This window comes from Cyprinus carpio, chromosome A19, assembly GCF_018340385.1.
Source record: "Cyprinus carpio isolate SPL01 chromosome A19, ASM1834038v1, whole genome shotgun sequence".
Lineage (NCBI taxonomy): Eukaryota > Metazoa > Chordata > Actinopteri > Cypriniformes > Cyprinidae > Cyprinus > Cyprinus carpio.
In genome coordinates this window covers 14,970,990-14,998,886 of record NC_056590.1, presented here as the reverse complement: position 1 = coordinate 14,998,886, position 27,897 = coordinate 14,970,990, and the positions used below count along the sequence as shown (strand labels likewise).

The 27,897-nt window shown below is 37.5% G+C and overlaps 2 protein-coding genes across 3 annotated transcripts in view; both read right to left on the bottom strand.

Annotated features, from left to right (window-relative positions):
* Window positions 1-260: 260 nt before the first annotated feature.
* Window positions 261-23,872, bottom strand: LOC109112270 (collagen alpha-1(XXVIII) chain-like). Of its 2 annotated transcripts, none has more exons than XM_042776718.1 (35): window positions 23,673-23,872; window positions 22,592-22,736; window positions 20,918-21,483; window positions 19,271-19,291; window positions 18,938-18,997; window positions 16,896-16,949; window positions 16,779-16,823; window positions 16,642-16,668; window positions 16,483-16,527; window positions 16,352-16,396; window positions 13,324-13,377; window positions 13,177-13,245; window positions 12,319-12,387; window positions 12,140-12,208; window positions 8,407-8,475; window positions 8,242-8,310; window positions 8,061-8,129; window positions 7,179-7,247; window positions 6,980-7,051; window positions 6,625-6,693; window positions 5,585-5,656; window positions 5,216-5,284; window positions 4,912-4,980; window positions 4,762-4,830; window positions 4,610-4,678; window positions 4,428-4,496; window positions 4,277-4,345; window positions 4,104-4,172; window positions 3,918-3,998; window positions 3,383-3,418; window positions 3,261-3,297; window positions 2,616-3,170; window positions 2,385-2,539; window positions 1,929-2,202; window positions 261-1,759 (listed from the first exon to the last, which is right to left on the bottom strand). In XM_042776718.1, the coding sequence occupies exons 2-35, from the start codon at window positions 22,710-22,712 to the stop codon at window positions 1,587-1,589; spliced, it is 3,528 nt and encodes a 1,175-aa protein (XP_042632652.1). In that variant the 5' UTR covers window positions 22,713-22,736; window positions 23,673-23,872; the 3' UTR covers window positions 261-1,586. The 2 variants fall into 2 exon arrangements, with proteins under 2 accessions (XP_042632652.1, XP_042632653.1); XM_042776719.1 differs by having other exon boundaries at window positions 22,592-22,717.
* A 3,831-nt stretch (window positions 23,873-27,703) lies between these two features.
* Window positions 27,704-27,897, bottom strand: part of LOC109111445 (replication protein A 14 kDa subunit-like) — a 1,094-nt gene continuing 900 nt past the window's right edge. Inside the window, exon 4 of the mRNA XM_019124384.2 lies at window positions 27,704-27,897. This exon is cut by the window's right edge and continues 143 nt beyond it. The gene's annotated coding sequence lies outside the window, so the exon portion shown is untranslated.

Genomic DNA, 27,897 nt, shown 5'->3' with positions numbered 1-27,897 from the left:
TAAATACATTGTTTCTTTCTTGTGTTTTCAGGGCCCTGGATGCTGTTCAGATTTAGCCATCTCTTTTCACTACATAGACGCAGTGCAAATGCATACTTTAGAGTACTACACCTATCACTTACACCCATATGGATATAAATACAGATTTAACCCAGATGAACGCTCAGATAATAGAAATAACAACTAATCCAAAAATAAGACAGCATTCAAAATGTAATCTTTATAAGTGAAATGTATTAATAAATGTATACATTACTTCAATGTACCATTAAATATAAATCATGTTATAATTATTGTTCTATAAATATTAAAACAGGTTTTACAAAGACTAACTACTTTATTGCCCGAAACATTAATAACAGCTTTGGAAACACAGTGGTCTAAATATAAAAAATACTAGTAAAGGCAAGAAAATTGTTGGTTTCATTGTTGGAGTCATTAAAGGAAACATGAATAATTAAACATGGATGAACATTGTTGAAATAATTGAAGGAAATGACGTTAATCATACAATATAACACAAATTTAACATACAATACTTTGCATAATATTTTAACACAGATTTTTAATGTTAGTCTTTTTGCATTTTAAATATGCATGCACTTAGAAAGAGCAGTGACTACTTAAATGATTTTGTCATGATCAGTGCTAAAAGTGGGCTTATGCTGTACACATTATTAGTCATTTTGTGCAATGCTTTCCACTAACATAAAGCAGGGACCTCCTGTTGCATATTGTATCGTTACATTTAAGCCTGGTTTATACAATATTAATGTATTTACATACTTTATGATACTCACATTGCAAATCATTAAGATAATCATGGATTTAGAGAGGCAGACACTTGTGGAGTTTGATGGGGTAGGCACAATTTAGCAGAACTTTAGACTAGGTTTGGTTGAAATAAAAATAAATGTATGTAAATTTAAAATTAAATAAAAATATATGTATTGACTCATTTATTTTATGAAAACAAGGGATGTACTAGCACCTCTTTTTTCCACTTTGAGCAGAAGAAATGGTGGAGTTCAAGGATGTAGATGAATTAGTTTCTTCATGTGAACAGATCTGGGGAAATTTAGTTAGCTAATTGATAGACTGGGGTGGTGTGGAGTATTGTGTTGTTTTTTCCAGCTGTTTGGACTTTCATTCTGATGGCACCCATTCACTGCAGAGGATACACTGGTGAGCAAGTGATGCATATGCTAACTTTCTCCAAATCTGTTCACATGAAGAAATAAACATGTAACTCTACATGTTGGATGTCCTTTAACAGAAATCACAATTAACAGAAATATTTACTATTTCTGTGGAAGGAATATAAAAAAATTAAGAAATTCGTAAAACATTCAGTGCGACTAGGAAAAAATATGGTACTTTTAATATACATATTATTCTCTAGAAAATGGAGAAGCATTAGTCTAGTAAACATTATTTAAAATAGTGTTGGCCCAAAGGACAAATCTAATCCACAGTCAGTGCAGTAGGATTCCTTACTGTTCTCATAAAACACATGTACGACCATGAAAATGTATCTGCATAGTGCATGATTGCAAAGTCGAGGCATGCGCTTCACAGTGAGGGTGTTATGTCTGCACACAAGTGTTTTGACAAAGGTCTTCCGTCTCGAAACGATTGCTGTTGCCTTGGCAGCCACCATACCAGAACTGTGCGCACGCATTGGCCTCTGGGTCGTAGTACCACATCACCCTGTACTCCCTACATGGCCCAGGATCCAATCCCAGCCTACAGCCTACCTCTGAAAAACAACAACAACAACATACATCTGAAGTACTTCAAACTAAACAAAATCAGGTTTCAGCCTAAATTTAAATGTGAACATGCAAGATGCAAGATTTATAATACATGTTAATACCAGGAGTAAACATCAGTCAGCCTATAATTGTGGTGCAAGCGAGTGTGTTTACCTTTCATGAAGGTGTTAGGCTGAAGGACCGGTGGAGGTAGAGTTCGTGGAGCTGGGATAATTTCTGGAACAGGCCGCCAGTTTATGGGCGTCTGGGGTCCCACTAATGAGATGGAGTATTGTCTTGTCCTATCTCCAACTGGGACATCTGTCACCTTAGGAAGCTCATTTAAAGACTCATCAACAAAGGGCATCCTGTTGTTGTTGTTGTTAATATGCATCTCGTCATAGTCATCTGGAGAAGAAGTGGTCTCAAACTCAGTTGGAAGTGCAGCCTGTGATAAAGAGATAGTTTCAGACTGTGTGGCATTGGACCGGGCAGAACATCTCATCTGGAAACACAAGCTCTTTCCAGCATCTTCATCTACGGTTTACATTATGAATAAACATGGATCATTTGTATTGATTTGCATTTGGAACAAATGTATTACTTTCTTAGAAGTATGAAAAAAATGACCTCTTTTCCCTCTGTGATGAAATAATTCCTGGTGGGAGCCTCAGTTCTGTCTGGAACTGGCTCAGAACCAAATGGAGGGAATGTTTTGCCGTTTGGGCTGAAGAGCATTCCATCATCATTCTCACAGATCTGACTCAGCAGTTTACTCTCAAGTGCTGAAAATTCACAGTAAGTTAGCTTAAAATATTTAGCCAATTACAACATATCTAAAAGAAATCCAGGCGTACATACTTTGCAGTTTCATGAAGTCATCAATCAAGTAGACATAATCTTCATCAGGATCAAATGCCAAAATGTTCATCTCATTCTTAAACTCTGCATACTGGGCGTCACTGCTGTTCATGATGCCAACCACGAAGATTTCAATCGCAGCATTGTGAGCCTCTTCCGCAGCATCCTTCAGCCTCACTGAATCCCGCTTGTCGGCCAGACCGTCTGTCAGCACGACCGCAATCTTTCTTACACCCGGCCGTGCTGCTCGGAACAGCTGGGTGGCCTGGCGGATAGCACTACCACTGAAAGTGCCCTCGCCTAGGTACGGCATCCTGCGCACAGCAGCTTTGATGCTTTCCCGGTTGGACAGCTGTTGTAAACTGGTCACAACCACATCCACGTGACTGAAGAGCACCACCCCAACACGTGTGGCTTCATGGCTCACGGACAAGCGATCGATCAGTGTGTTCACAAAATCCTTCACCAACTCAAAGTTCTCTGGACCTATACTCTCTGAGCTGTCAATGATAAAGACCAGCTCCAGAGGACTCGTCCTGCATTTCAGACCACATCCTGAGAGAAAACGCACAAAAAGTAATTGACTCCACCTAATGCAGTACCTATATATAGATTTTTGTTTGAAAAACAGGGATGGTTATATACCACATATTTCACGGATTATTCTGATCACCTGGTCTCGCTGTGGGATCAAGTTCAATGTATGTTATTTGTACAATAGCATTCAGTGTTCTGAAAAAAGTTTGAAGAAAAATGTTTTGACTCACAGATAGGCCAGGCTCTCCCTTCTCTCCTTGTTTTCCCTATAATTTAAATTGAATGTTTTTATTAACAGAGTAAATTTTCAAGGTATAATCTACATTATCCTGAAACCTCAGGTTAAGGTAAATACTGAATTAAAGGTGACCTACAATCTGTTGCGGTTCCATTAGTGTAATGATGTGGTCATGTTTATTGTTGTTCGCCAGATTTTCACAGACGAAATAAAGCCATGTCAGTAGGAGTCTACATGATTGGGAATATAACATGAAGGCGAAAGACTTTCCCACACATATTTTGCATTGGGTCCAATTTCTTCACACAGTTACCACGGATTGTGGTATGTGGTCCATTCAGACCATCTTTAGGTCTTTGTCTGGACTTGGACTCTACCCTGTTATGGTCTTAGCCTTGACTTAGACTCAGTCTACACAGGTCTCAGACTCAAATGATTCAATCTCAACTACAACACTGTCCGGTAAACCATGCATACATCAACTGGAACTGAATGTGATCCTTGGCTAATGGGTAATTTGATATTACCTTGACTCCTGTTTGTCCAGGCATTCCATGTTCTCCTCTCTCTCCTTTTCTCCCACGTTCCCCTGCTAGGCCCCTGTCACCCTGAAACCATCAAAATTTGTTAATTCTCATTGCACTCATTGCATAAGTAACATAAGTATTAACTGTACTGACATGTAATACAATTGGTCAGTGACAATGTAGTACCTTCTCTCCTAGCAGTCCATCACCTGGAGGCCCTCTAGGGCCAGGGGGCCCTTGAAACCCAGGATCTCCCTGTGATGACAAAATGTTTATTTAAAGGTCTAAGATTCTGTATTGTAAAGTGTTTTGCTTGTTGTCCATGCTGATAGTAAGGCCTTCAAGCCTTGGGTCCTTACCTTGGGACCCTGAATTCCCTCTCCTGGAGGTCCTGGAAGACCAGGAGCACCAGGTTGGCCAACTGCACCCTATAAAAATCTCATATGCATTAATCAGTGTTGAATATATACTGAGCCAATGCACATTTTATTTAAAGAAGTGTTATTGGACCTTTAGTCCCATCAGTCCAATTCCTGGAGGACCTGAAGGGCCAGTCACTCCAGATAAGCCCCGGTCTCCCTGAAAACAACAACACCAACAAACACCGGTTTAGCTGAAATTCTAGACAAGACTTCACTGACTTTCAGAAAGACAGAGTAATCATTTATTGTGAATTGCATAATGACAAATACCTTTGGTCCAGGAATTCCTTGTCCTTCAGGTCCAGCTTCACCTGGTGGCCCAGGCAACCCTGGAAGACCCTGAGAATATATTGTATGCATAGTTATTGCTGGTTTTGTTTTCAGGGGTTGATCTTATGAAAGTCTTTGTCTCCTTTACACACTTGTGGTCCGGGGTAACCCTCCCCCTTCATTCCTTGTGGCCCCACTGGTCCTGGACTTCCTCTGTCACCCTGAAATATGCCACCATAGATTTTATTAGAGCAAAAAAACTCCCATTAAACAAAATACTAATATGTCTTTGAGGCTATAACCTTAGGGCCTGTAGTCCCGACACCTGGCTCTCCAACAGGACCCGGGGAGCCTGCAGGTCCTGGCTCACCCTAACAAAAAACATGCAACCGACACAATGATATGTACATATCTATGATACATACAGTAATATATAACATAAGGTTGGAATGTAAATAGCCAGCCATGTTGGCAAAGGCTATTTTCACTAGCTTAACCCACCAATGCTCAGATATTTACCTTTAGTACAAATATTACTTCTTTTTTTACTTTGTGTGAATAGTATCTACAGTATCACTATTTGCACCTAGTGAGACATATACACACCTTTGAACCAGGTAATCCTCGACCCGGAGGTCCAGGTAAGCCCATCATACCTAAACTTCCTGGTTCTCCCTATGCATGAAAGAAAATCTGTTATTACCAGTTTTTTAATAGTGTATATAAGACAAATAGGACAGTGAGAGATCAGAGACCGGGGAATATATTTTGGATTTTCTATGTATTTTATGAGTTTATGGGTTTTATGGATTAATATTCTCACAACCCAGCATGTCTGTTAAAGGACTGGTTATGAGCAGCCATAAAAGCATACAACCAAACCCTTAAGACTTTTTATGAAGTCCTTAAAAGTCATCTGACATTCCAAATCTCTAAAGATTGTATGTGTTTTAGCTCTGTCACTGTCTCACCCACCTTGGCCCCTGGGGGTCCTGCTGCTCCAGCACTTCCTGGGAGACCCCTCTGTCCTTTATCCCCTCTTTCCCCCTGGAGAGATTCACAAACACAATTTACAATGACATTTTCCCCTTCAGGACATTCAGATGAGACAGTATTTCAGTACATCGCCAGGTCACATCGCCAGGTCACATTTAACCCCCAAATCAAATTTAGTAAATTGCATTTCTCATTTTCAGTGGTGATTTGCATGTAATGCTTACTTACTATAACAGTAAAAAAAAAAAAAAAAAAAAAAAACTGTTATACAAGTTTTTTTTTTTTTTTTTTTATCAAAACCAGCATGAATGAAACACTGTACCACAAATACTACCACATTGATAACTGTAAGGAAAATGTAATAATATAAAAATAGTATTACATTTTTAATGCTTTTGAAAGATGTATTTTATGCTTACCAAAGTTGGATTTATTTGAACAAAAATACAGAAAAAAACAGTGATATTTGAAATTACAATTTAAAAGATTTTTTTCAATATTTTACAAAATAAAAATAATCAAAAATGTAATTCATTCCTGTGATGGCAAAGCTGTTTTTTTCAGCAGCCATTTTTTCCTGTCTTCAGTGTCACATGATCCTTCAGAAATTTTTCTAATATGCTGATTTAGTGCTCAAGAAAAATTTCTTTTTATTATCAATTTTGAAAACAGAATTTATTTGAAAACAAATTATTTTGTAACATTATAAGTGTCTTTACTGTCAATTTTGATCAATTTAATTTCTTTCAAAATGAATGAATAAGTAAAAGGAGAGAGAGGAGTTTGCATTTTTACTGTAATGTAAAGCGCACATTAAATGGCTTGAAATATATTACTCTCATTGTCACCCAAAAAGGGCAAATATCGGTTTCTGGAAATGGCCATTCACATGTGTGACTCTGTCAATAAGTTTACACCGTGAATCACTATTTGACCATAAGAGCTGCATTTAGATGTCAATTATAACTTGATCTATACAGTTGTGGTAACTAAGAAAACCTATCAGAGCGTCATTGTACCTTCTCACCAGGAATCCCTTTCCCAGGTGAGCCCTCTGGACCTCGAACACCAGGTAAACCCATCTCACCCTAACAAAATGAAGAAAAGGGTGAGTAAACACATGTAAACAGGAATTCAGTGCACGTTATGGTGAAAACCCACAGCTTTATTAAATGCTTTCCTATATTTACATTCATAAAACAGATAAGAAAGAGTTATAGTAACAGTGGCCAGAAATATGTAGACATTAAAATCACACCAAATAACTTCATATGACTTCATTCATTCATTTTTAACGCTGATCCATTGGTTAAATTTCAAATGAAATAGTAATCATATTATGAGAAAACTGTGACCTAAGGCATTGTGTCCTACCTTTGGACCCACGGATCCATCTTCACCTGGGATACCAGGAATACCAGGTGCTCCATCTTTGCCTGGTTCTCCCTAAAAACATTAAATCATTAGATAGCTATTACACAAAACATTTTGATGCTATATACTAAATACTGTATATTGAAAATACGGAAACAAACTGAAAATATTTTATTTATGACATTAAAATTGTACATACTTTTGGTCCTGGTTCTCCTGTTCCTCTTTCACCTTGCAGTCCAGATTCTCCTGGAAAGCCCTGATCACCCTGGGATCAATTTTGAATACACTGAATATTTACATAAAATAACAAACCCAATCACACAAAGCCCTTAATGGAATAATTCACCCCAAAATAAAAATGCTGCATAATGGTTTGTAACAGTGTTATTTTAGAATTATTTTTAAATAGTATTTATTAATATAATACAATATATTTTTTAAAATATTTACAGTTTTTATTAAATTCATTAAGTTCAAATGAAATTTAATTCATTTAATTTCATTAAGTTTTAGCACATTTGTTATATGCTTTTGTCAATTTTATTTGTTTTTTATTTCTATTCAGCTTTAATATTTTTAATTCAGTTTTATTTTTAGTAATTTTAGGACTTAAACTTATTTATTTCTGTAAGTTGCCAGGGATATTTTTCAAATTTTTGTTTGGAAACAAAAAAAAACAGACTTTTTTTATAATTCAATTCATAATTTAAATTCAATTTAAATTCAGTTTATTCACCAAAAACAATTTTATTTAAATTAGTGAAAATCATTTTTTATAGTGTTTGTTAGTTAATAATAACATCACTGTATTGCAACAACATGATAGTGAGTTTCTTTTTGGGGTGAACTATCACAGAACTCTCCTTAAATATAGCCTGCATTCGATAGACCACTAAAACTAAGTGAACTATCACAGAACTCTACTTAAATATAGCCTGCATTCGATATCTGACTACTAATCTAGACCACTAAAACTAACACAAACACACACACACACACACACACACACACACACACACACACACACACACACACACACACACACACACACACACAATCACACACACACACAATGTACCTTAGTGCCCATAATGCCCACTCCAGGAGGGCCTCTAGGGCCAGGTGGTCCTATGAGTCCCAGGTCTCCCTGCAGCAAGAAATGCCATTACAAAACATAAATTCACTGTGAAGGCTGTACTGTGCTTTCCTATAAAATAATGCAGGGTGAAACCTATGGATAAATAAGAACTTCTCTTTGCCTTTTCACCCTGGATCCCAACTCCTGGAAATCCCATCAGTCCAGGTAAACCTTTTTCCCCTGTATTACCCTACAGAAGTGAGGAATAACTACTTATACAGCAGTGTTGTATTGCTGGATTTATGACAACAGAATTTTTTTTTTCTTTTTTGAGAATATACTATACCTTATCACCCTTAATGCTAATTCCAGGAGGTCCACGTGCACCCTTAGGACCCTCAAATCCTCTGTCACCCTGAAATGTGGTGAACAACAGTGCATCATTACATTATTTAGTACATGATTAACGCATAGAGCTCAACCAGTAACATCAGTGCAAAAGAGCAGAACCTTGTAAGAGTGCTTATTACAGAAATAAGTTACTTATGTGTGAACTGAATGTAATGTTTTCACTTAATAACATGTAAATTGGAATTAAATGAAAATGTAATATAAATTACATTTATATTAAATGTATTTAGCTAAACTTTAGAGTGCTTTTTGACACATTTTGCAGGACTCTTATGTAATTTTATAATTACTTCTATTGTCTTTGAAATATTGCTAAAGTGTACTGTTGAATGTACCGACATGCAATTAAATACACTTTAGTGTCATTTCTATTCAAACATGTATGCCATGTATTTAAATATATTAATATTATATAATATATAATATATTAATAATATTCTGAATAAATATATTTGTCAAATATAAAGTGAAGATGCAAATTAAAACATTAATATATTAACTTGTAAAAAAAAATAATATAAAATATCTCACTACAGTTAAATTTATAATCAATCAAGTTCTATGTGCTTTATGTCATGGGATTTTCACAACAACATACAACACGCATGATGAAAGAATAGGATGGAGAATTCCTTTCAATAAAGGGAACAACAATCCAACAGCAAAAAATCCACAAAAGACAATACCAGACAAAGGAACAGAGAAGAACAAGGAGCAGGTGTGGAGTAGGTAGAACACTCCACAGTAGGTAATACTATGTAGAACGCAGTCAGGGAGAAACAGAACAGGTGTGGAGCTAATTAACAACCAAGGAAACAAACTAATGGAGGGCAAACTACAACAAAAGAAACGGAACTAAATATATACACATCCTCATGCCATGGGGCAGTCCTACTGGGGAGGGAGGGTGGCAGTCGAGGAGGACGACAAGGGGCAGGCGAAAGGGAGATTGGAGAGCTCTTAGGACCAGGGGGGAGTAGATGATGGGAGGAGCCAGGAGCAGGAGGAGCCAGGCGGAGACCCAGAATGCAGCCAGGATGGTGGCCCACAGTGGAGTCGATGGCAGGAGGAGCCATGGTGCCGGGCCGACGACACCAGGGGGCTGACTGACAGAGACGGAGCTGGTGGAGGTGGAGCCCACAGCAGAGACGGAGAACCAGGGTTACACCGAGGATCCGGAAGGCCACGGTGGAGCCAGAACGTTAGAGGACAAAGGTGAAGAGGAGGAAGGTTGACGACTGACCAAGGTGGAGCCAGAGGGACAAGGGAGCCCAGTGGAGCCAGTGGGATAACGAGCCACGGTGGAGACGAGGGAGCCAAGTATCCAAGGTAGAGCCGATGGGTCAAAGAGCTGACATGGAGTCCAGGACTCGAAGGCCAGAGGCATAGACAGGGGATTCTTACGCCAAGGCAGAGCTGGAGACCGGCAGACACGAGGTGACTCAGAGCACCCGGATGGCACTGACTTAGGGTAAGCTAAGGGACTGACAGGAACCAGAGGAGACAGCGATGATGAACTGGCTGGTTTTAGGAGAGGAGGTGGGAGAGGGAGGCTGGGAGGGAACACAGGAGAACAGGAGCTGGGTGGAACCAGTAGAGACTCTGGAGAATTGGGTATTACCTCCCCAAACCAGTCTATCAAGTCCACATAATCTTTGTTGCTGGCTCATGCACCTGGTCAGATGTTTTGTCGAGCTCAGGCTCTGGGGTGATGTTTGGCTCTGTGGAATTAGCGCAGACTCATTGATCATGGCGGATGCCGGCTCTCTGTCTGCGGTGGGCTCTGGCGTACTACCCGCGTAGCGGAGTGATGGCTGGCTGGGCTCTGGGTCAGGAGCAGGGTCACCCACTTCACAAACATGGGGAAATCCTTCTTGGGAACTTTCGCTGGCAGGCATGCCTTACACATCAGGAAAGTAAGTAAGGCATGCCAGATCTAAAAAGTTCCTAGTGTGGTCCTTCAGTAAACGGTCCTGCTGCTCCAGGCAAAGGAGCTTGACAGCTGGCAGATCCATCTTGGGAGGGGAGAGGAACAAAAAAAGAAAAAAAGAAATTCGTAGCAATAACTACTCATATAGATGGTCTGGTATTCTGTCTTGGGATTGTCACAACAATGTACAACACGCACAGTAAAAGAGTATGAAGAATAACTTCTAATAAAAAAACAACAGAAAAAGAAAAACAATAAAACAAAATCAAAAAAAATACAAAAAAGACAATACCAGAAAAAGGAACAGAGGAGAACACAGGGCTTAATTATTAGGTAAAACACAATCAGGGAGAACCATCTTCGCGCCATGAAGCAGTCCTACTGAGGAGGGAGGGTGGGGGTTCAGGAGGAGGATGAGGGGCAGACGAGGGGCAGGCAAAAAGGAGAATACAGAGCTCATAGGGCCAGGGTGAAGTAAACGGTGGGAGGAGCCAGGTGAAGACCCAGACCTCAGCCAGGACGGCGTCCCATGGTGGAGTCGATGGTGGGAGGAGCCATGGTGCTAGTCCGATGACACCAGGGGGCCGACTGACACAGATTGAGCTGGTGGAGGTGGAGCCCATGGCAGAGACAAGAGACGGAGAGCTGCAGAGTCAGGGTGACACTGAGGATCCGGAGGGCCAAGGCGGAGCAGATGGCTCATGCAAGCGAGGTGGAGGCGGCGATCCGGAAGGCCATGGTGGAGCTGGAGTGACAGAGGACTAAGGTGGAGCTGGAGGGAGGAAGGAGCCTGACAGAGTCAGAGGGATGGAGGGGATGAGGCGAAGCCAGAGAAGTGAAGTCCCATAGTGGAGGAAGGTCGACAACTAACCAGAGTGGAGCTGGAGGGACGAGTGAGCCCGGTGGAGTCAGTGGGATCACCAGCAACCACTCCACAAATGTGGCAAAATCCTTCTTGGGACCGCTCACTGGCAGCAAGTGAGTAAGTGAGTAAGGGAAGTGAGTAAGATCAAAAAATCCCTGGTGTGGTCCTCCAGTGAATGGTCCTGCTGCTCCAGGCAAAGTAGCTGGATGGCTGGCGGATCTATCTGGGAATGGAGAGGAGCGAAGCAAAAAGGAAAAAAGAAAACGTCACAATAACTACTCGTATAGATGGTCTGGTATTCTGTCATGGGATTGTCATAACAATATACAACGTGCACGACGAAAGAGTATGATGGAGAATACATTTAACAAATCCACAAGGAAACGGAACAATGATAATCCAACTGCAAATAATCCACAAAAGACAATACCATACAAAGGAACAGAGGAGAACACAGGGAAATACTAGGTAGAACGCAACGAGGGAGAAACAGAACATATGTAGAGCTAATTAACAACCAAGGAAATAAACTAGTGGAGGGAAAACTACAACAAAAGAAACAGAACTAAATATACACGTGACACTTTAGTATGTTAGTCAGCACATCAAAATAAGTGCACTTCTTTGAAGTACGACAAAGATAATTAAAACAATAATTTGTGTTCATTTTGTTAAATGTGTTAAGAAATATAATCATGAAAGTATACTCTCTAAGTACACTAAAGTGGCCTTTTATCTAATTAATTTGCAATACTGTATTTTAAAAATATACTTTTAAAATGTAAGTATGCTACAAGTACACATACAGTACAATTAAGCGCACTTCTTTTTCATAAGTGGAGGCAGATGGAGATTTTTATTGTTAACTCTTGCCTTCGGTCCTTGTAAACCCTCTCCGGGAAACCCTTGGTTGCCTTGAACTCCTGTAGGTCCTGGTGGGCCCTGACAAACAGATATTAAATATTAGAATATGTCTGATAGATACCTGTCACAGTAAAACTCATGATTGAGGATGTGTATCTCCCTCTAGTGGTTACTGACGTGTCACTTACAGGCATTCCTGGCTCGCCGATACCAACAGGTCCAGTTGGCCCAGGTCTGCCTTGGCTACCTTTCTCCCCCTTACAAAACACAAGGAGTTTACATAAATATGATTCCATTATAATTATACAATAATTGCATATTGATACACTACAGTTCAAAAGTTTGGGATTTGGTAAGATGTTTGTAGTTACTCTTATGGTCACAAAGGCTGCATTTATTTGAACAGAAATACAGTAAAAACAGTAATATTGTGAAATTTATTTTACCATGTAATTTATTCCTGTGATTAAAATCTGAATTTTCAGCACCATTACTCCAGTCTTCAGTGTCACATGATCCTTCAGAAATAATTCTAAATTCTTGCTACTCAAGAAACATTTAGTATTATCAGTGTTGAAAACAGTTGTGCTGATTATTATTTTTGTGGAAACTGTGACACACTTCTTTAAAGGATTCTTTGATGAAAAGAAAGTTTAAAAACAGCATTTGTTTAGAGTATTTTTGTAATGTAAAAGTATTTACTGTCACATCTTAAAAAATAAAAATAAAAAAATCTTACTGATCCCAACCTTTTGAACAAGTGTATATAAAAGAAAACATTTTTTTCAGTAAGGTTTTCCTTCATTTTAATCAATTCACTTAAACAGTTGTGTGGTGTTACAAATGAATTTAAGTGAAAATATTCTGTGCAGTTTCTCAATTAATATAACAGTTTATAAACTGCATGCATGACAATTATACAAGCACTAGAAAATATTGCTTGAAATGTTGAATTACATCTGTTGTATAACCAGCTACTAAAATATATTTGATATTATCTGGAAATCAAACTAATTAAAGAATGCTGATGAGTGTCATTTGATTACCTTCACACCAGGAAACCCAACCCCTGGGTCCCCTGGAGGTCCGGTGGGTCCACCAGGTCCTCGCTCACCCTGGGAAAAATGTCATTCCATGTCATATTATTTTCATGTTTATCATTCATAATATCTCATCACATCCTAAACTCTTACTTTAGGTCCACTGGGGCCCTCAGGGCCAGAGTCACCAGGATTACCACTCAGTCCCTGCAATAGACAGACATTCAATTATTAGCCTATATAATATAATTTACTTTACACTAATCACACTTCTATCTATGAGTTTATTGTACTGACCGTTTGTGTGTGTGTGTGTGTGTGTGTGTGTGTGTGTGTGTGTGTGTGTGTGTGTGTGTTTGTGTGTGTGTGTGTGTTGTTATGTTAACGGACTGTTCCTTTTCATTATAAGTTCATCATGGTAACAGCATCTGTGGCATGCTTTATAAAAATAAATTATTTCTGAAACATCCTAATCCTATCCTATCTGTTTAGTAACCAGTGTAATTACACTTAGGAAATAAAACTTTTTCAAATCAATTCAAAGCATTCTGCCATAAAATGTAGGTACATTGTAAACTGTAAATCATAGAGACTTCAAACTTGGCAGGATGGTCAAAAACATGCGCTTCATCTCAGGTGCACATTGACACCTTTCCTGTCCCCATTTTGAGAGAAATTGGGAGTGAGGTGCAGAGGCAAAGGCTCTGTAATTTCACTTTTGGTGTGAAAGGAAATTCACATACACCAAAAAAAAAACATAACTTTTTTGTCTTTATTAAAAAAAAAACAAACAAGCAAACCCCAGCCCACAAAAAAAAAAGAAACACAAAAGTAACATAATGCATCCCTGTCCATATGCAATCAGTCAATTAGTTACTTTTTTTATAAAGTAACACAATAATGAATTAATTTTAAAAGTAACTTTCCCCAACACTGGCTATAAGCAACCTCATGTTTTTGCTAACAGCACTGCTTTTGATGTACTGAATATTTGTTAGGTCTGACCTATTATGACTAGTCGGCCAAATTTCGAAAAAAAAAATAAATAAATAAATTGTGCATATAAAGAAACAAACATTTTTAAAAAGTTTCATGCATTTCTGATGTGCAGATGGCTAACAGCAAATTGCAAATTATCAGACATTTCAACTCACTGACTGTAACAATAATGTTAATAATAGTATAAGTATAGTTTTTTGCATAACTTAAACAAAGCAAAACAAAAAAAAATTACAACATTAAAAAAAACTAAGTCAAAGCTTTGCAAGTAATTTAATATTTTAATTTTTGTTTAATATTTATGTTTTCTTGATGTTGTTTTATTAGAATTAATATTTATGTTTTCTTGATGTTGTTTTATTAGAAAAAAATATGCAGGTTTCATAATTTTTACTTCATTATAATGGGGTTAATACATTAAATTCTCATATAAAATTCACTTTAAAATATATAACAAAATATATATAAAGTTATGAATGTAATGATGTCCAAACAGACCGGAATGCAAAAATAGTGCACAGATATTGAATGAATTATTAGGGTTACAAAAAGGGATTAAGAAAATATATTTGTTTTACATTGACACTAAAGTGACAAAATCACTACATCTGTGTAAATGTATAGACCTTGACCTAAACAGATCACTTTGTTTCCATGAATTGAGGGACATGTCAAATGTAGCTGCTTCACAAAAATTGAAACAGACAAAGATTGCTATGCCGTCACTTATGAAGTGTTTTCACTGGACACATGGCAGCCAGACAGATTCCCCGTCACCAGAGAAAAGACTGTGTGGGAAACTGAAGCTCTCTTAATTTGAATCGGGTCAACAAAACAGAGGCTGTTGTCATCAGACCACAAGCACAGGGACAGACACTGAAGGAAGAGGGCAGAGATAGTAACCGCTGTCCTTATGCTAATCCAGAGGAACAAAGAGAGCCATCAGAGAGGAACAATGGCGTGTAGACCTGGATTCACTGCTTTAGCTATGTTACATTAGTGTAAGAACAGCACTTAATCCCTCCATCACATTCCATTAGTGCAGGGACAGGAGATGTGTCTGACTGTGAGCCTGATCGGTTCCTCACTGCGCTTGAGAGCTGTGTTACTTTTACTTCATAATAATATACTGTACTTCATAACAAGGTTGTGCTATTCTTCTGTCTGTATGCAGATTTCCAGATATGTGAGTGAGATCAGAAGTGTTAAAGTCTGAATGTCACAAATAAATGTCCCGCTTATATGCCACCCCTGAATCAAAAGAAAAAAAATAATTCGTTACATTTAACATGACGAAAATTAGGCTTGTTTTTGAAATGTGCTTTTGTTTTTGATTTATCACATTTTCACCTCAGATTCTCATTACTGTGATGCAAAAGCTCATTGTCACTATTGTTATACAACAACAAAGATAATCCTACCTGGATGCTATACTTAAAATAATAATAATAATAATAATAATAATAATAATAATAATAATAATAATAATAATAATATAAGTAAAAAAAAAGAGTGTAAATGAAACATACTTCAGTGAAAGTTTGGGGTCAGCAAGAATTTTTTTTCTTTTTTTTTCACAATTTCTTATGTCCACCTAATATTGTGAAATATTATTACTATTTAAAATAACAATAATACAATTTAAAATCTATTCTAATATATTAAATAGTAATATTAATCGATTGAAATATAATATAATCTATAATAATATATTTTATACTAAAAATAATAAGAATTTTTACCAGGCTTCAGTATCACATGATCCCTCAGAAATAATTAATATGTTGATGTGGTGCCTCAAGGAACATACCTTATTATTATCAATAATAAACAGTTAAAACAGTTAATACATTTGTGGAAACAGTGTTGAATTTTATGTATCTGATAATTTTTTTCAGGATTCTTTAAACAATAGGAAGTAGTTTTTAAACATCATGATAGCATTTTTAATTTTTATGTCTTTCTTTATATATATATACATATATATATATATATATATATATATATATATATATATATTTATTTATATTATTTAATCATTAATATCATAACATTCAAATAATTCATTTTTTACATTACAGTAATGAGAATAACTGTCATCAAAATGATGTCAGAATGCAACCAATCTTAATGATAAATCAAGGTAAATCCATGCATATATCACAAACTTGATGAAGGCAACCTGATCTCCTCGTGGTCCACGTGGTCCTGGAGGTCCATTCGGGCCCTGTGGGAATGAAGGACAGGATCATCATGACACATTGTGGGTCACATACAGACCAGTGATCCAGAGAATCATTTCCTAAAACCTACTTGATCTCCTTTTATCCCTGGGGTGCCACATTCTCCTTTCCCGCCCTACAGAACGGAGAGAGAGTGAAAGTAAGTTTCATTGTCCTGCTGTCTGATATCATCTATAACACTTCACCATCAGGCCGTCTCCTGTGAAACACTCTGAGTCAATGTACGAGCCTTTTCTCCTTTTAGTCCTGATCTTCCCTGTAACAAAGGAAGCAAGCACTTGATCAATCAGAGGCCCACCAATGAACATACAAATAAAAAAAAGTATGTCCATAACTATTTTAGAGGTAATATGCAGGATATAATACCCTCAGACCCTCTAATCCTGGACGTCCATTGAAACCTGCCTCTCCCTATTGTAAAAACAGAAAAAATCAAATTAAATCAGATTTGAAAACAATGTTAAAAAATATGAAAAAACTTACTTTACATCCTTTAGGACCAGGAGGCCCATCAAATCCTGGATCACCTGGTTTACCCTAATAGTTACAAGAAATTACAGAATGAGCAGACATAATAATAATTTCAATCATACATTTTTAAAGAAAATGTTTAGATACAGTTTTCTTTGTGCACCTAAATAATATTTATTGACTAGTGAAAGATTTCCCATTAAGCTCTATAAGATTCGATGGATTTGAACTAAACATGAACTCTGCATAGATTTCTGGGAATGATGGAGTATTGATGTGAAAAATTTTGTTTTGTTTATGTCTGCATAATCCGCTGGTCTTGATCTTTAAGCTGTCTGTGAAGCACATCTGAAGCACAGAGGGGCCCTGGCGAAAGCTCCAGCATCTGCTACACTTGCAGTGTGGGAAACATTTCCTAGTTTTTCATGTGCCGCTTCGAATATGAATCCTGAATTTTTGTTTTAGTTTTAGAGAAAAAAGTAGAGACTGCTCTCCTTATAGTAACATATGACCTGCTCTTATCATCTGATCATGGTTGTATCTCTCTATTAGTGCTATTGGATCTTAGCACTGCGTTCGACACTATTGACCACAACATTCTTTTAAATAGACTAGAAAAACTTTGTTGGCATTAGTGGAAGTGCATTAGCATGGTTCAAATCATACTTATCTGACCGCTATCAATTCATAACAGTGAATGTAGAGGTATCATATCGATCTCAAGTGCAGTGTGGAGTACCTCAAGGCTCAGTACTAGGGCCGTTACTTTTTACGCTTTACTTGTTACCCCTTGGGCGATATCATCAGGAAACACGGTGTTAGCTTTTACTGTTATGCTGATGATACTCAGCTCTATATTTCTTTGTGGCCCGGCAAAACATACCAATTTGAAAAGCTAACGGAATGGCAATTTGATAATGCCTAGAATATCAAAATCAACTGCGGGTGGCAGATCCTTTTCCTATTTAGCACCCAAACTCTGGAATAATTTACCTAAAATTGTTTGGGAGGCAGACCCTATCTAGATTAAAGACCCATCTCTTTAAACTGGCTTACACATAACACACTAACACATTTCTAATTTTCAAATCCGTTAAAGGATTTTTAGGCTGCATTAATTAGGACAACCGGAACCGGGAACACTTCCCGGAATACCTGATGTACTTGCTACATCGTTAGAAGAATGGCATCTACGCTAATATTAGTCTGTTTCTTTCTTATTCTGAGGTCACCGAAGCCATCAGATCCAGTCTGTATGATCAAATGGTCACTGCAGTCACCCAGATCCAGTACGTATCCAGACCAGATGGTGGATCAGCACATAGAGATGACCTCTTCAGTCCTGAATGTCAGCGGAGACCAGGACAACTAGATGAGCCCCAGAGACAGAACCCCAGTGAAGGCCTTGTCTCCTAGATGGCAGTCGGGACAAGACCACAGGAATCAGATAAGTCCTCTGCACAATGTGACTTTGCTGCAGCCTGGAATTGAACTGCTGGTTTCGTCTGGCCAGAGGAGAACTGGCCCCCTGACTGAGCCTGGTTTCTCCCAAGGTTTTTTCTTCATTCTGTCACCGATGGAGTTTTGGTTCCTTGCCGCTGTCACCTCTGGCTTGCTTAGTTGGGTACACTTGATATCCGGTGATATCGTTGACTTGATTGCACAGATACTATTTAAACTGAACTGAGATGGATGATGAAATCACTGAATTCAATAATGAACTTCCTTTAACTGAAACTTGAGTGTTTACTATTGTCATTTTGCATTATTGGCATACTATTTTCCTATTTAATACTGTAAAGTTGCTTTGACACAATCTGTATTGTAAAAAGCGCTATATAAATAAAGGTGACTTGACTTGACTTTAGTTAACTATAATAATGCTGTCTGTAAGGTCACTGATTAAGAACCAATTACATATTATTCATGTTGGTGATTGAATTGATTATGAATATCTACAAAGATTTTACTGTTTTATTAATCTGCAGACAAAGCTGGATGTGACATGATGAGAATTGACTGTGGAGATATAAACAGTGTTGATATAAACTCACTGGATTTCCTGGAGTACCTCTCTCTCCTTTTTCACATTGGCAGGATTTAGGTTGTGGACACTATAACAGAGAAAAAAAAAAAAAATCCATTATAGATGAATGATATGCCATCACTATATTATATAGTATTACAGTGTTTTTAATTTATTAATTCAAGTTTATTTTATTTTGTAGTAAAATAATTTAAACTCAAATCAATTTTCTCAGTGGAATACAATTAATACAGTCAGCTGGTCTTTATCAAAAAATGACATATATTATCCATCACAGATCACATTTACTTTGAAAAACAAACTTCTACGCTTAATATTTTTATGAAATAGCTGTACTTACAACTGTGTTCGCAAGTTCACTCTGTAAAAGAGAAAAGAGAGCATTGTAGACTGAACTCAACTAAATTGCAAACCATTAACAGATACATACATATTTGGAGGGGGGCTGTGATGTTTTGTGATAATTACAGTGGGGAAAATATTTATTTGATCCCCTGCTGATTTTGTAAGTTTGCCCACTTACAGAGAAATGAAGGGTCTGTAATTTTTATGGTAGGTTTATTTTTAACAGAATACCAAGAAAAAAATCCAGAAAAAAAAAACACATTATATAAAGGTTGGAAATTGATTTGCATTTCAGCGAGTGAAATAAGTATTTGATCCCCTTTCAACCAGCAAGAATTCTGGCTCCCACAGATTGGTTATGTGCCCATGTGAAACACAGATTAGTCCTGCTAAGTTACTCCTAAGATCAGCGCATTAGGTTTATAAGACACCTGTCTGTGCAATCTGTATCTTCCATTCCAACCTCTCCCACCACCATGCGCAAGACCAAAGAGCAGTCAAAACATGTCAGAGACAAGATTGTAGATCTGCACAAGGCCTGAATGGGCTGCAAGACCATCAGCAAGAAGCTTGGTGTGAAGGAGACAACTGTTGGTGCTATTTTTCGTAAATGGAAGAAATACAAAACAACCATCAATTGGCATCGGTCTGGAGCTCCATGCAAGATCTTGCCTCATGGGATAAGGATGATCAGGAGAAAGGTGAGGGATCAGCCCCGGACTACATGGGAGGAGCTTGTTAATAATCTTAAAGCAGTTGGGACGACAGTCACCAAGCAAAACATTGGTAACACACTACGCCGCAATGGACTGAAATCCTGCAGCGCAAGGTCCCCCTGCTCAAGAAGACACATGTACAGGCCCGTTTAAAGTTTGCCAAAGAACATCTAAATAATTCAGAAAAGGCTTGGGAGAAAGTGCTGTGGTTAGATGAGACAAAACTGAGCTCTTTGGCATTAACTCGACTTGCCGTGTTTGGAGGGAGAGAAATAATCCCTAAAACACCATCCCTAAAGTCAAGCACGGAGGTGGAAACATTATGCGTTGGGGCTATTTTTCTGCTAAGGGTACAGGAAGACTTCACAGTGGCCTAGCCAGTCTCCAGACCTCAATCAGAAAATCTGTGAAGGGAGCTGAAACTTCAAGTTGCCAAACAATAGCCAAGAAGCCTTAAGGATTTAGAGAGGATCTGTAAAGAGGAGTGATTCAAAATCTCTCTGTGCAAACATGGTGACAAACTACAAAAAATGTTTTACCTCTGTGCTAAGTACTAAGTCATGTTTTGATTGGGGAGCAAATATTTCTTTCACTCACTGAAATGCAAATCAATTTCTAACCTTTATATGATGTGTTTTTTTTCTGGATTTCTTTTGGTTGGTATTCTGTCTCTAAACGTTAAAATAAACCTACCATAAAAATTACAGACCTTTATTTCTTAGTAAGTGGGCAATCTTACAAAATCAGCAGGGGATCAAATAAATATTTTCCCCACTGTATGTATCAAAATGAATGGTTACAACTATAGTTTTGTGTATGATATGATGTATTACAGCTCCCCCAGTATTCAGATTAGTGCTTATTCAATGTATATTGAATATTTTCATGTCTTCCAGGTGAAAACTGCCCTGACTCTAAATACTCACCAGTTCCCTGAAGAGCTTGTCATCCAGCTGTGGGTCAGTGAGGCTGAACAGGTGCTGCTGAGGCGGTGCGCTGGCAATGGACCTCAGTCTACCATTGTCCTGCTTGTCTCGTGTGGATCCCGACAGCCCAATGACAAACATACGGATGTTATGGTTCTTGGCATCTGTGGCTGCAGTTACAGCACTGGGGCTGCGTGGGTGGTCCACCCCATCTGTCAACAGAAGCGCTGCTCTTAAGCTGCTGGGCGAAGTCTCACGTTTGAAGAGCCGAGTGGCATTTGAGATGGCGTAAGCTGAGTAGGTGCCATGGCCGATGTAGATCATGTTATCCACTCGGCTGTGGAACACTTCAATGTCCTGCCAGTCCTGGAAGTTGTGCTCCACTGAGACTATGCTGCTGTACTGAAGGAGGGCGAGTCTCACCCGCAAACGCCAGCCAGACACCTGGAGCTGCATCAGCCTGGTGCTGAAGCGCAACACAAACTCCCTCTGCCTCTCAAACAGAAGCATTGTGGCTTTCTCTGAACTGTCCACTAAAAACGCCAACTCCACTGGACAGAACAGAGCTGCAAGAAAACACAATTAATATATTAGAATAGACAGGCAGGCAGGCAGAAAGAAGCCAAAGATGGACAGACAGAAAGAAGAGAAAGACAGACAGACAGATAGAAGAGAAAGATGTACAGATTGACAGAAGACCAATAGACATACAGACAAACAGAAAGACAAATAGACAGACAGACAGACAGACAGAAGAAAAAGACAGACAGAAAAGTAGAAAGCCAGACAGACAGAAGCGAAAGACATACAGATAGACAGAAGAAAAAACAGATAGACAGACAGGTAGAAAGATAAATAGACAGACTGATGGACAGGTAGACTGGTAGAAAGATGGATAGACAGACAGACAGACAAGCAGAAAGGTAAAAAGACAGACAGAGAGACAGAAGTTAAGACGGACAGACAGACAAGCAGAAAGACAGACAGACAGAAGACAAAGGTGGACAGATAGACAGAAGACAAAGACAGACAGACAGACAGACAGATAGGTATACCGGTAGAAAGATGGACAGACAGACAGACAGACGGCAAAGATGGACAGATGGACAGAAGACAAAGACTGACAGACAGACAGACAGAAAGACAAACAGACAGAAGAGAAGAGAAGAGAAGAGAAGAGAAGAGAAGAGAAGAGAAGAGAAAGGAAGAGAAAGAAGAGAAGAGAAGAGAAGAGAAGAAGAGAGGAGGGGAGGAGAGGAGAGGAGAGGAGACAAACAGACAGACAGACAGACAGAAGAGAAGAGAAGAGAAGAAAAGAAAAGGAGAAGAAGGGGAGGGGAGAGGAGGGGAGGGGAGGGGAGAGGAGAGGAGAGGAGAGGAGACGAGGGGAGAGGAGACGAGAGGAGAGGAGAGGAGAGGAGAGGAGAGGAGAGGAGAGGAGAGGAGAGGAGACAGGGAGACAGACAGACAGACAGACAGAAAGGTAGAAAGATAGACAGCCTGAAAAGAAAGACAGATAGATAGACAGTAAAAGGATGGATAGACAGAAGACAAAGACAAACAGATGGTAGAAAGACAGTCGGGTAGAAAGATGGACAGACAGAAAAGAAAGATGGACATAAAACAGACAGAAGAAAAACACAGATGGACAGATGGACAAATAGCGCTTCTTACTTTTGACTTCATTCTTCATGACACTGTTGTCAGGCTTCTGTCTGTTTTTTCTTCTGTTCTGGTTTGCAGCACTACAGGACAGTATCAGCAGCAGGACACACAGCATCACACCACACTGCATCCTTCCTGCTTATTCACCACCACTCTACAAACCAATCAGATATTTCTTTCACTGTTTAACTTTAACTTTGGAAATATGTCCCTAAAATGATCTATTTCTTTGTTGGCATCCTCATGACTATAATAAAGTCCACTATCCTGTGTCATGGTAGTCAGACAGACAATGCAAATACAAAATAAAATTTTCATAAAAGCAGTTAGCCAGGTGAGGCTGTGTATTGCATAAATTTAAAACAATACAGGTTTTTTTTAGGCTATGAAAACTTTTTATCTGTGGTAAAATCCTTGTAATGCATAGCCCTGAATAGATTTTTGCTTTAATAATCAATATTACTTTACACCTGGACCAAGTTTTCTGCATCTGAAAACTACATCTTGACTGTAGAAATGCTGAGGGGCTAGGAAGGGCATACCATTTGAACTATCCTGAGGCTGTCATGCACGTGGCCTGTCCATTTCAGCCCTGAAGCACCTACAAAATCACTTCAGTTTGACACAAGCACACTGCTGCGGTTTTTCCAGTGGATTTTACTGAGAAACTTTTTTTTTTCTTTTTCTTTTCTTTTCAATTTGAATGATATTATTCTTTTTTGTTGACCATATTCTTTATCCATTTATTTAAAGTTACATTTTAAAACTGCTCCAGTGCTGCTACAAATATTACTAAATAATGAAATTAAAAATTATGTTGATGTAATATTCATCATATGATTCTATGCATTTGTTATTTTATCTTACTTTTTATTATGAGGATCATATCAACAACTGTAACACATATAACACATATAATATAGACTATCTGAATTCTTGTGTCCAACATACTAGTAAAAAAAAAAAATGCATTGTAAGTCGCTTTTAATAAAAACGTCTGCTAAATGCATAAATGTAAATGTAAATGTAAATGTAACAAAATAACAACTATATCATGAAAATGTAACAATAGACATTGATTATTTCTTACCAGAATGTTGATTTCTCTACTGTCTTTAATAGTCCAGTGCAATCATTCAGGTCCAGTTACATCCTCTTGCAGAGCTAGAGGCAGAACAGGCATATAATCTGTGAATGATGCAATAATACCCTCTCTGTCAGAGCTCAGTGTGCCAGTATCCTGACGGAGCTCTCTACTCCGGGACTCATAGAGTTAAACCCCCTTTTGTCAGTGGTTAGGGAGGGCGATTATTCTGACAGCCCTGATTCCTGTTCTCCTGTCAAACATTTTTTGTGTCTTTTCAAACAATAGCTCACAGACATGTGTTTAAGTGAATGGAAAAATAAAGAAGTGTGTCAAATTCAATTACATTACTAATATAGTAATAGCTTGTCTCTAACTTTATTAAAACTATGGGCAGATTGCAAAATAGAAATCTGCAGGTCTAAACTGGATTTCTGTCAGTGTCCTCAAGCTAAAAAAGAAAATGTCTCTTTTAGAAACATAAGCTCTCTCAGCTCAGAAATTGCTTTTTGATATCTAACTTTATATTTATTTATTTTTCCATAGTTCCAAATATGTAACTTTTGTATTTGTTTTAAAGTTTTTAATTATTCTTAAAGGATTTTACATGTGTGACAATTTAGGCTGAATTAGGCTGTTTTTTCATATATATATAGGCTTCTATATGCATGAAATAAATATATAAATTGTAGATAATTTTTGTATATATATAGAAAATTATTAAAATGCTTATATGCATGTTATTTTTTATTTTTATACTGTCCTGAATAAGATGTTTTACATAAAAAATAGTCCACATGACAAAATAATAGCTCAATTTATACAGTTCATCAAACGGTCACCTCATATCTATTCCCAACCTTGTCATCTTCTGAAGGTAAGAACATGAACACACATTCCTCCACCCATCTGATAAACCTCAGCTCTTTGAAAAAACTGAGTGAAATACCTCTCAAGCTACAAAATAGTGACTTACAGGGAGGAGGAGTCAAAGAACATCAGTGGACAACCACAGCAAATACAGCTGTCAGTGACTTGTTATTGATATTAATGCTTAGGAGAAAACGAATTCGTCATTGGTACTCCTCAGAAAGTCAAATATAAATGTTTCTGCTAATGTAAAAATCATAAATCTGCAAAAGAAAAAAAAGAAGGAAAAAAAACCCTCAGACATTGTGTTTACTAATCTAAGCTATACTATGTAAAGTTCAGATCACATTACATGTATTCAGACAATGTGACGTCATTATGTGTCGTATTTTTAAACCGCACTTAAAATGTCACTTGCAGCACTAAGTCATAAAGAGAAAGCTGACAATTGATGCAAGTGATATATGCAGCATGTCTACTATATTTACATCCTCTTAAGTTTTTTTGTCCTCATTCCTAATGCGGATGTTCAACATGAAATATTTGAGTCAAAGGTGAAAAGTTTGAATATGAAAAGTTTAAAGCTCTATTAAAATGTTACCCTAAAGGGCTATTTATATCTGATTTAACCCATGAACATTAGTTTTGTTGGTATAAATTGATGTACAGTATATAGGTCGGTTCAATGATGTTAATTTTGTTTTATTTTTTTTTTTTTGTTTTTTTTACTTAAACCATACCATTTTTTAAGTGTGACCTGGAGATAAAGCCATTTAGAAAATATTTTACCAATAAAGGTTAATTTACTGCAGATTTCCTCCAAATATTATATTATAAGTCAATTTCCTCCTATGTGTAAACATACCTGGCAATAAAGCTCATTCTGATTCTGATTTGTGCTGATTCCATTGACAGTATGAGCATGACATGCTAATTTCTTCTACAAATTGTTTTTGGTTGAGTTTGACAGTTCCTCTCTGCTGCTCTACTTTACATCCCATTTTTCAATTTTAATTATTTAGTTCTCTCACAGAGTCACCAAATTGAAGTAAATTCCAAATCTGGTGCCCGGGGCGCATCAATGGGAGTCATGGAAAGGAAAAACGAATGGTGTGGCGTTTTAATCATTCTGTGCCTTAAAGCACTTGAACCAACCGCAGAATGAGCTTCAACTTCACTCGTTGTGAACTTCAGGCACTGCTGCATGGTGCTAAAAGATGGCCCCGGGAATTTACACGTGACCACATGCTGCCACGATAGGTTTCTTGAACCCATTGTGCTTGGGTGATTTGTTAAACATGTCAGAAGATAATATTCAGAAGCCTTCCTGAGGCAGTGAGTAGCTACATCCACGGAGCAAAAGATCTGATGAAAACACTTAGTGTAAACACAATGCTAGCAGATGAGTCAGAAAAGGCTATTTTAGAAGAAAAACACATTATGAAGCATGTCAGATACATTCTGTTATGCATGTTGCATATCTTATTTAAGGGCAAATGGTCATTAAAAGGCACGTGACAATTTATGAACCAAGATGATCCTCTTTTTTTTTCCAATAAAATAACTTTAAGATAGCTATAGATACTGTGTGAGTGGTACAAACAGCACTTTGTCTGAACTTGCAACAATATGGCAGCTGCTTGACCTCAGGCAACTCCTCACCACACCACTGAGCACAACAGAGGACACATATTGATCATCATATAAATATTAGAACATAAAAAGATATGCATCTTTTAATCTAGCGGCTTTTATCCTGATGGAGATGGTTTGTCTAGTCAAATATAGGGGAGTTTCTCAACATGATTACTATAACTAAGTGACTGCTTGAGGTATTTGGCTCATTCACCTCCTCCTGACACTTTGTCATTTACTGATTGATGAATTTTGTAATGGTACAAGTTTTTTTTTTTTCTGTAGAAATATTAGCCTCCCTCACATAATTAAAGAAGAACATTCCAGGATTCTGGTTTTAGTTTCCCATGAGTGTCAGTAGAAACACTGTCCTCTGCTCACTGTTGTGAAGTAAGACCAAATAATGTTAGTTATATGAAAATAGTCTTAATTCATGCAAGACAATAATCTGTCCCTTTGCTTCTGGCCAAAAGACGAGTCCATAATCCATAATGCTTCCTCCAGTGAGAAAGTCCATCCCCTGCTGCCCTCTCACATCAAAATCATCCCATGTATTCATTAAGAACTGTTTTTAACAATTTTTTGCTTGAAAACTTGCTTGATCTGTGCATATTTATTTCCTCATTCAGACTTTTTCAGAGGAGAAAGCAATATTATGGATAGTGGGATTAGCCAGAAGCAATGGTTTAAAGTTAAATTGTTTTAATGATGGATTGATTCTTTCAAACATGCAGCTTTTCAGTTCACAAGACATTAACTGTTGGCCTGGAGTGCTGTGGATAACTTGTGGATTATTGTGATGTTTTTATCAGCTGTTTGGACTCTCATTCTGACGGCACCCATTCCCCCCTACATTTCATTCATGAGAGATTTACATTTATAGGTCCTCCAAATTCATGAGAGATTTACATTTATAGGTTTTATTGTGTGGAAACCCAGATTCATTCATGAGAGATTTACATTTATAGGTTTTATTGTGTGGAAACCCAGAAAAAAAAAAAAAAAAAAAAAAAAAACTCAGTAAAAATTACTGAGAAAAAAAGTGCATTTTAACTCTTAAAGCCTTGGTTTTGGGAAACTATACTGAGATACCAGTTTAGTTTTTTACTCTATTGCCATCCAGTGGTAGAATATATACACAAAATACCAAAATCCACTGATACTAGCATTGAATGAAATGACCTGGAAATAACAAACTAATTTTCCTTTAAATGTAGATGGAATAACAAAAATGATGTCTGTAGACCAGCCTAATATATTACTATATTACTTCATTCATTAAAAGTCTTAAAAGCTGATCACTTTTTGCCAACACTGTATGTTACTTGCAATATGCATAACTTGCAGTTACACAATACAGAAAACTGTTCATATAAACACAAAACTACATCATAAGACATATGATGTAGTTTTGTGTACCTAGTTAGAATAAAAAAGTGCCTGTTTTATAACTATAATAGATTTGCCTTCATTAAGCCACTTGATTCAATTATAATGAGGTGTCGGTGTGTTAGACTTTACAGATGAATTATGAGAAAATGTTTGATTTCTTACATTTTGCCTCATAATCATGCGTTGCTTTATGATTTAAAAAAAACATACTGACAAAACGGTAAACAAATTCCAAAGTTATTTTGTCAGTGTATGCTCAATAATGTGATCAAGGGTTTTAAGGTTTTATTTCAAGTAACAAAAACAGAACAACAATATTTACAGTTTTTTTTTT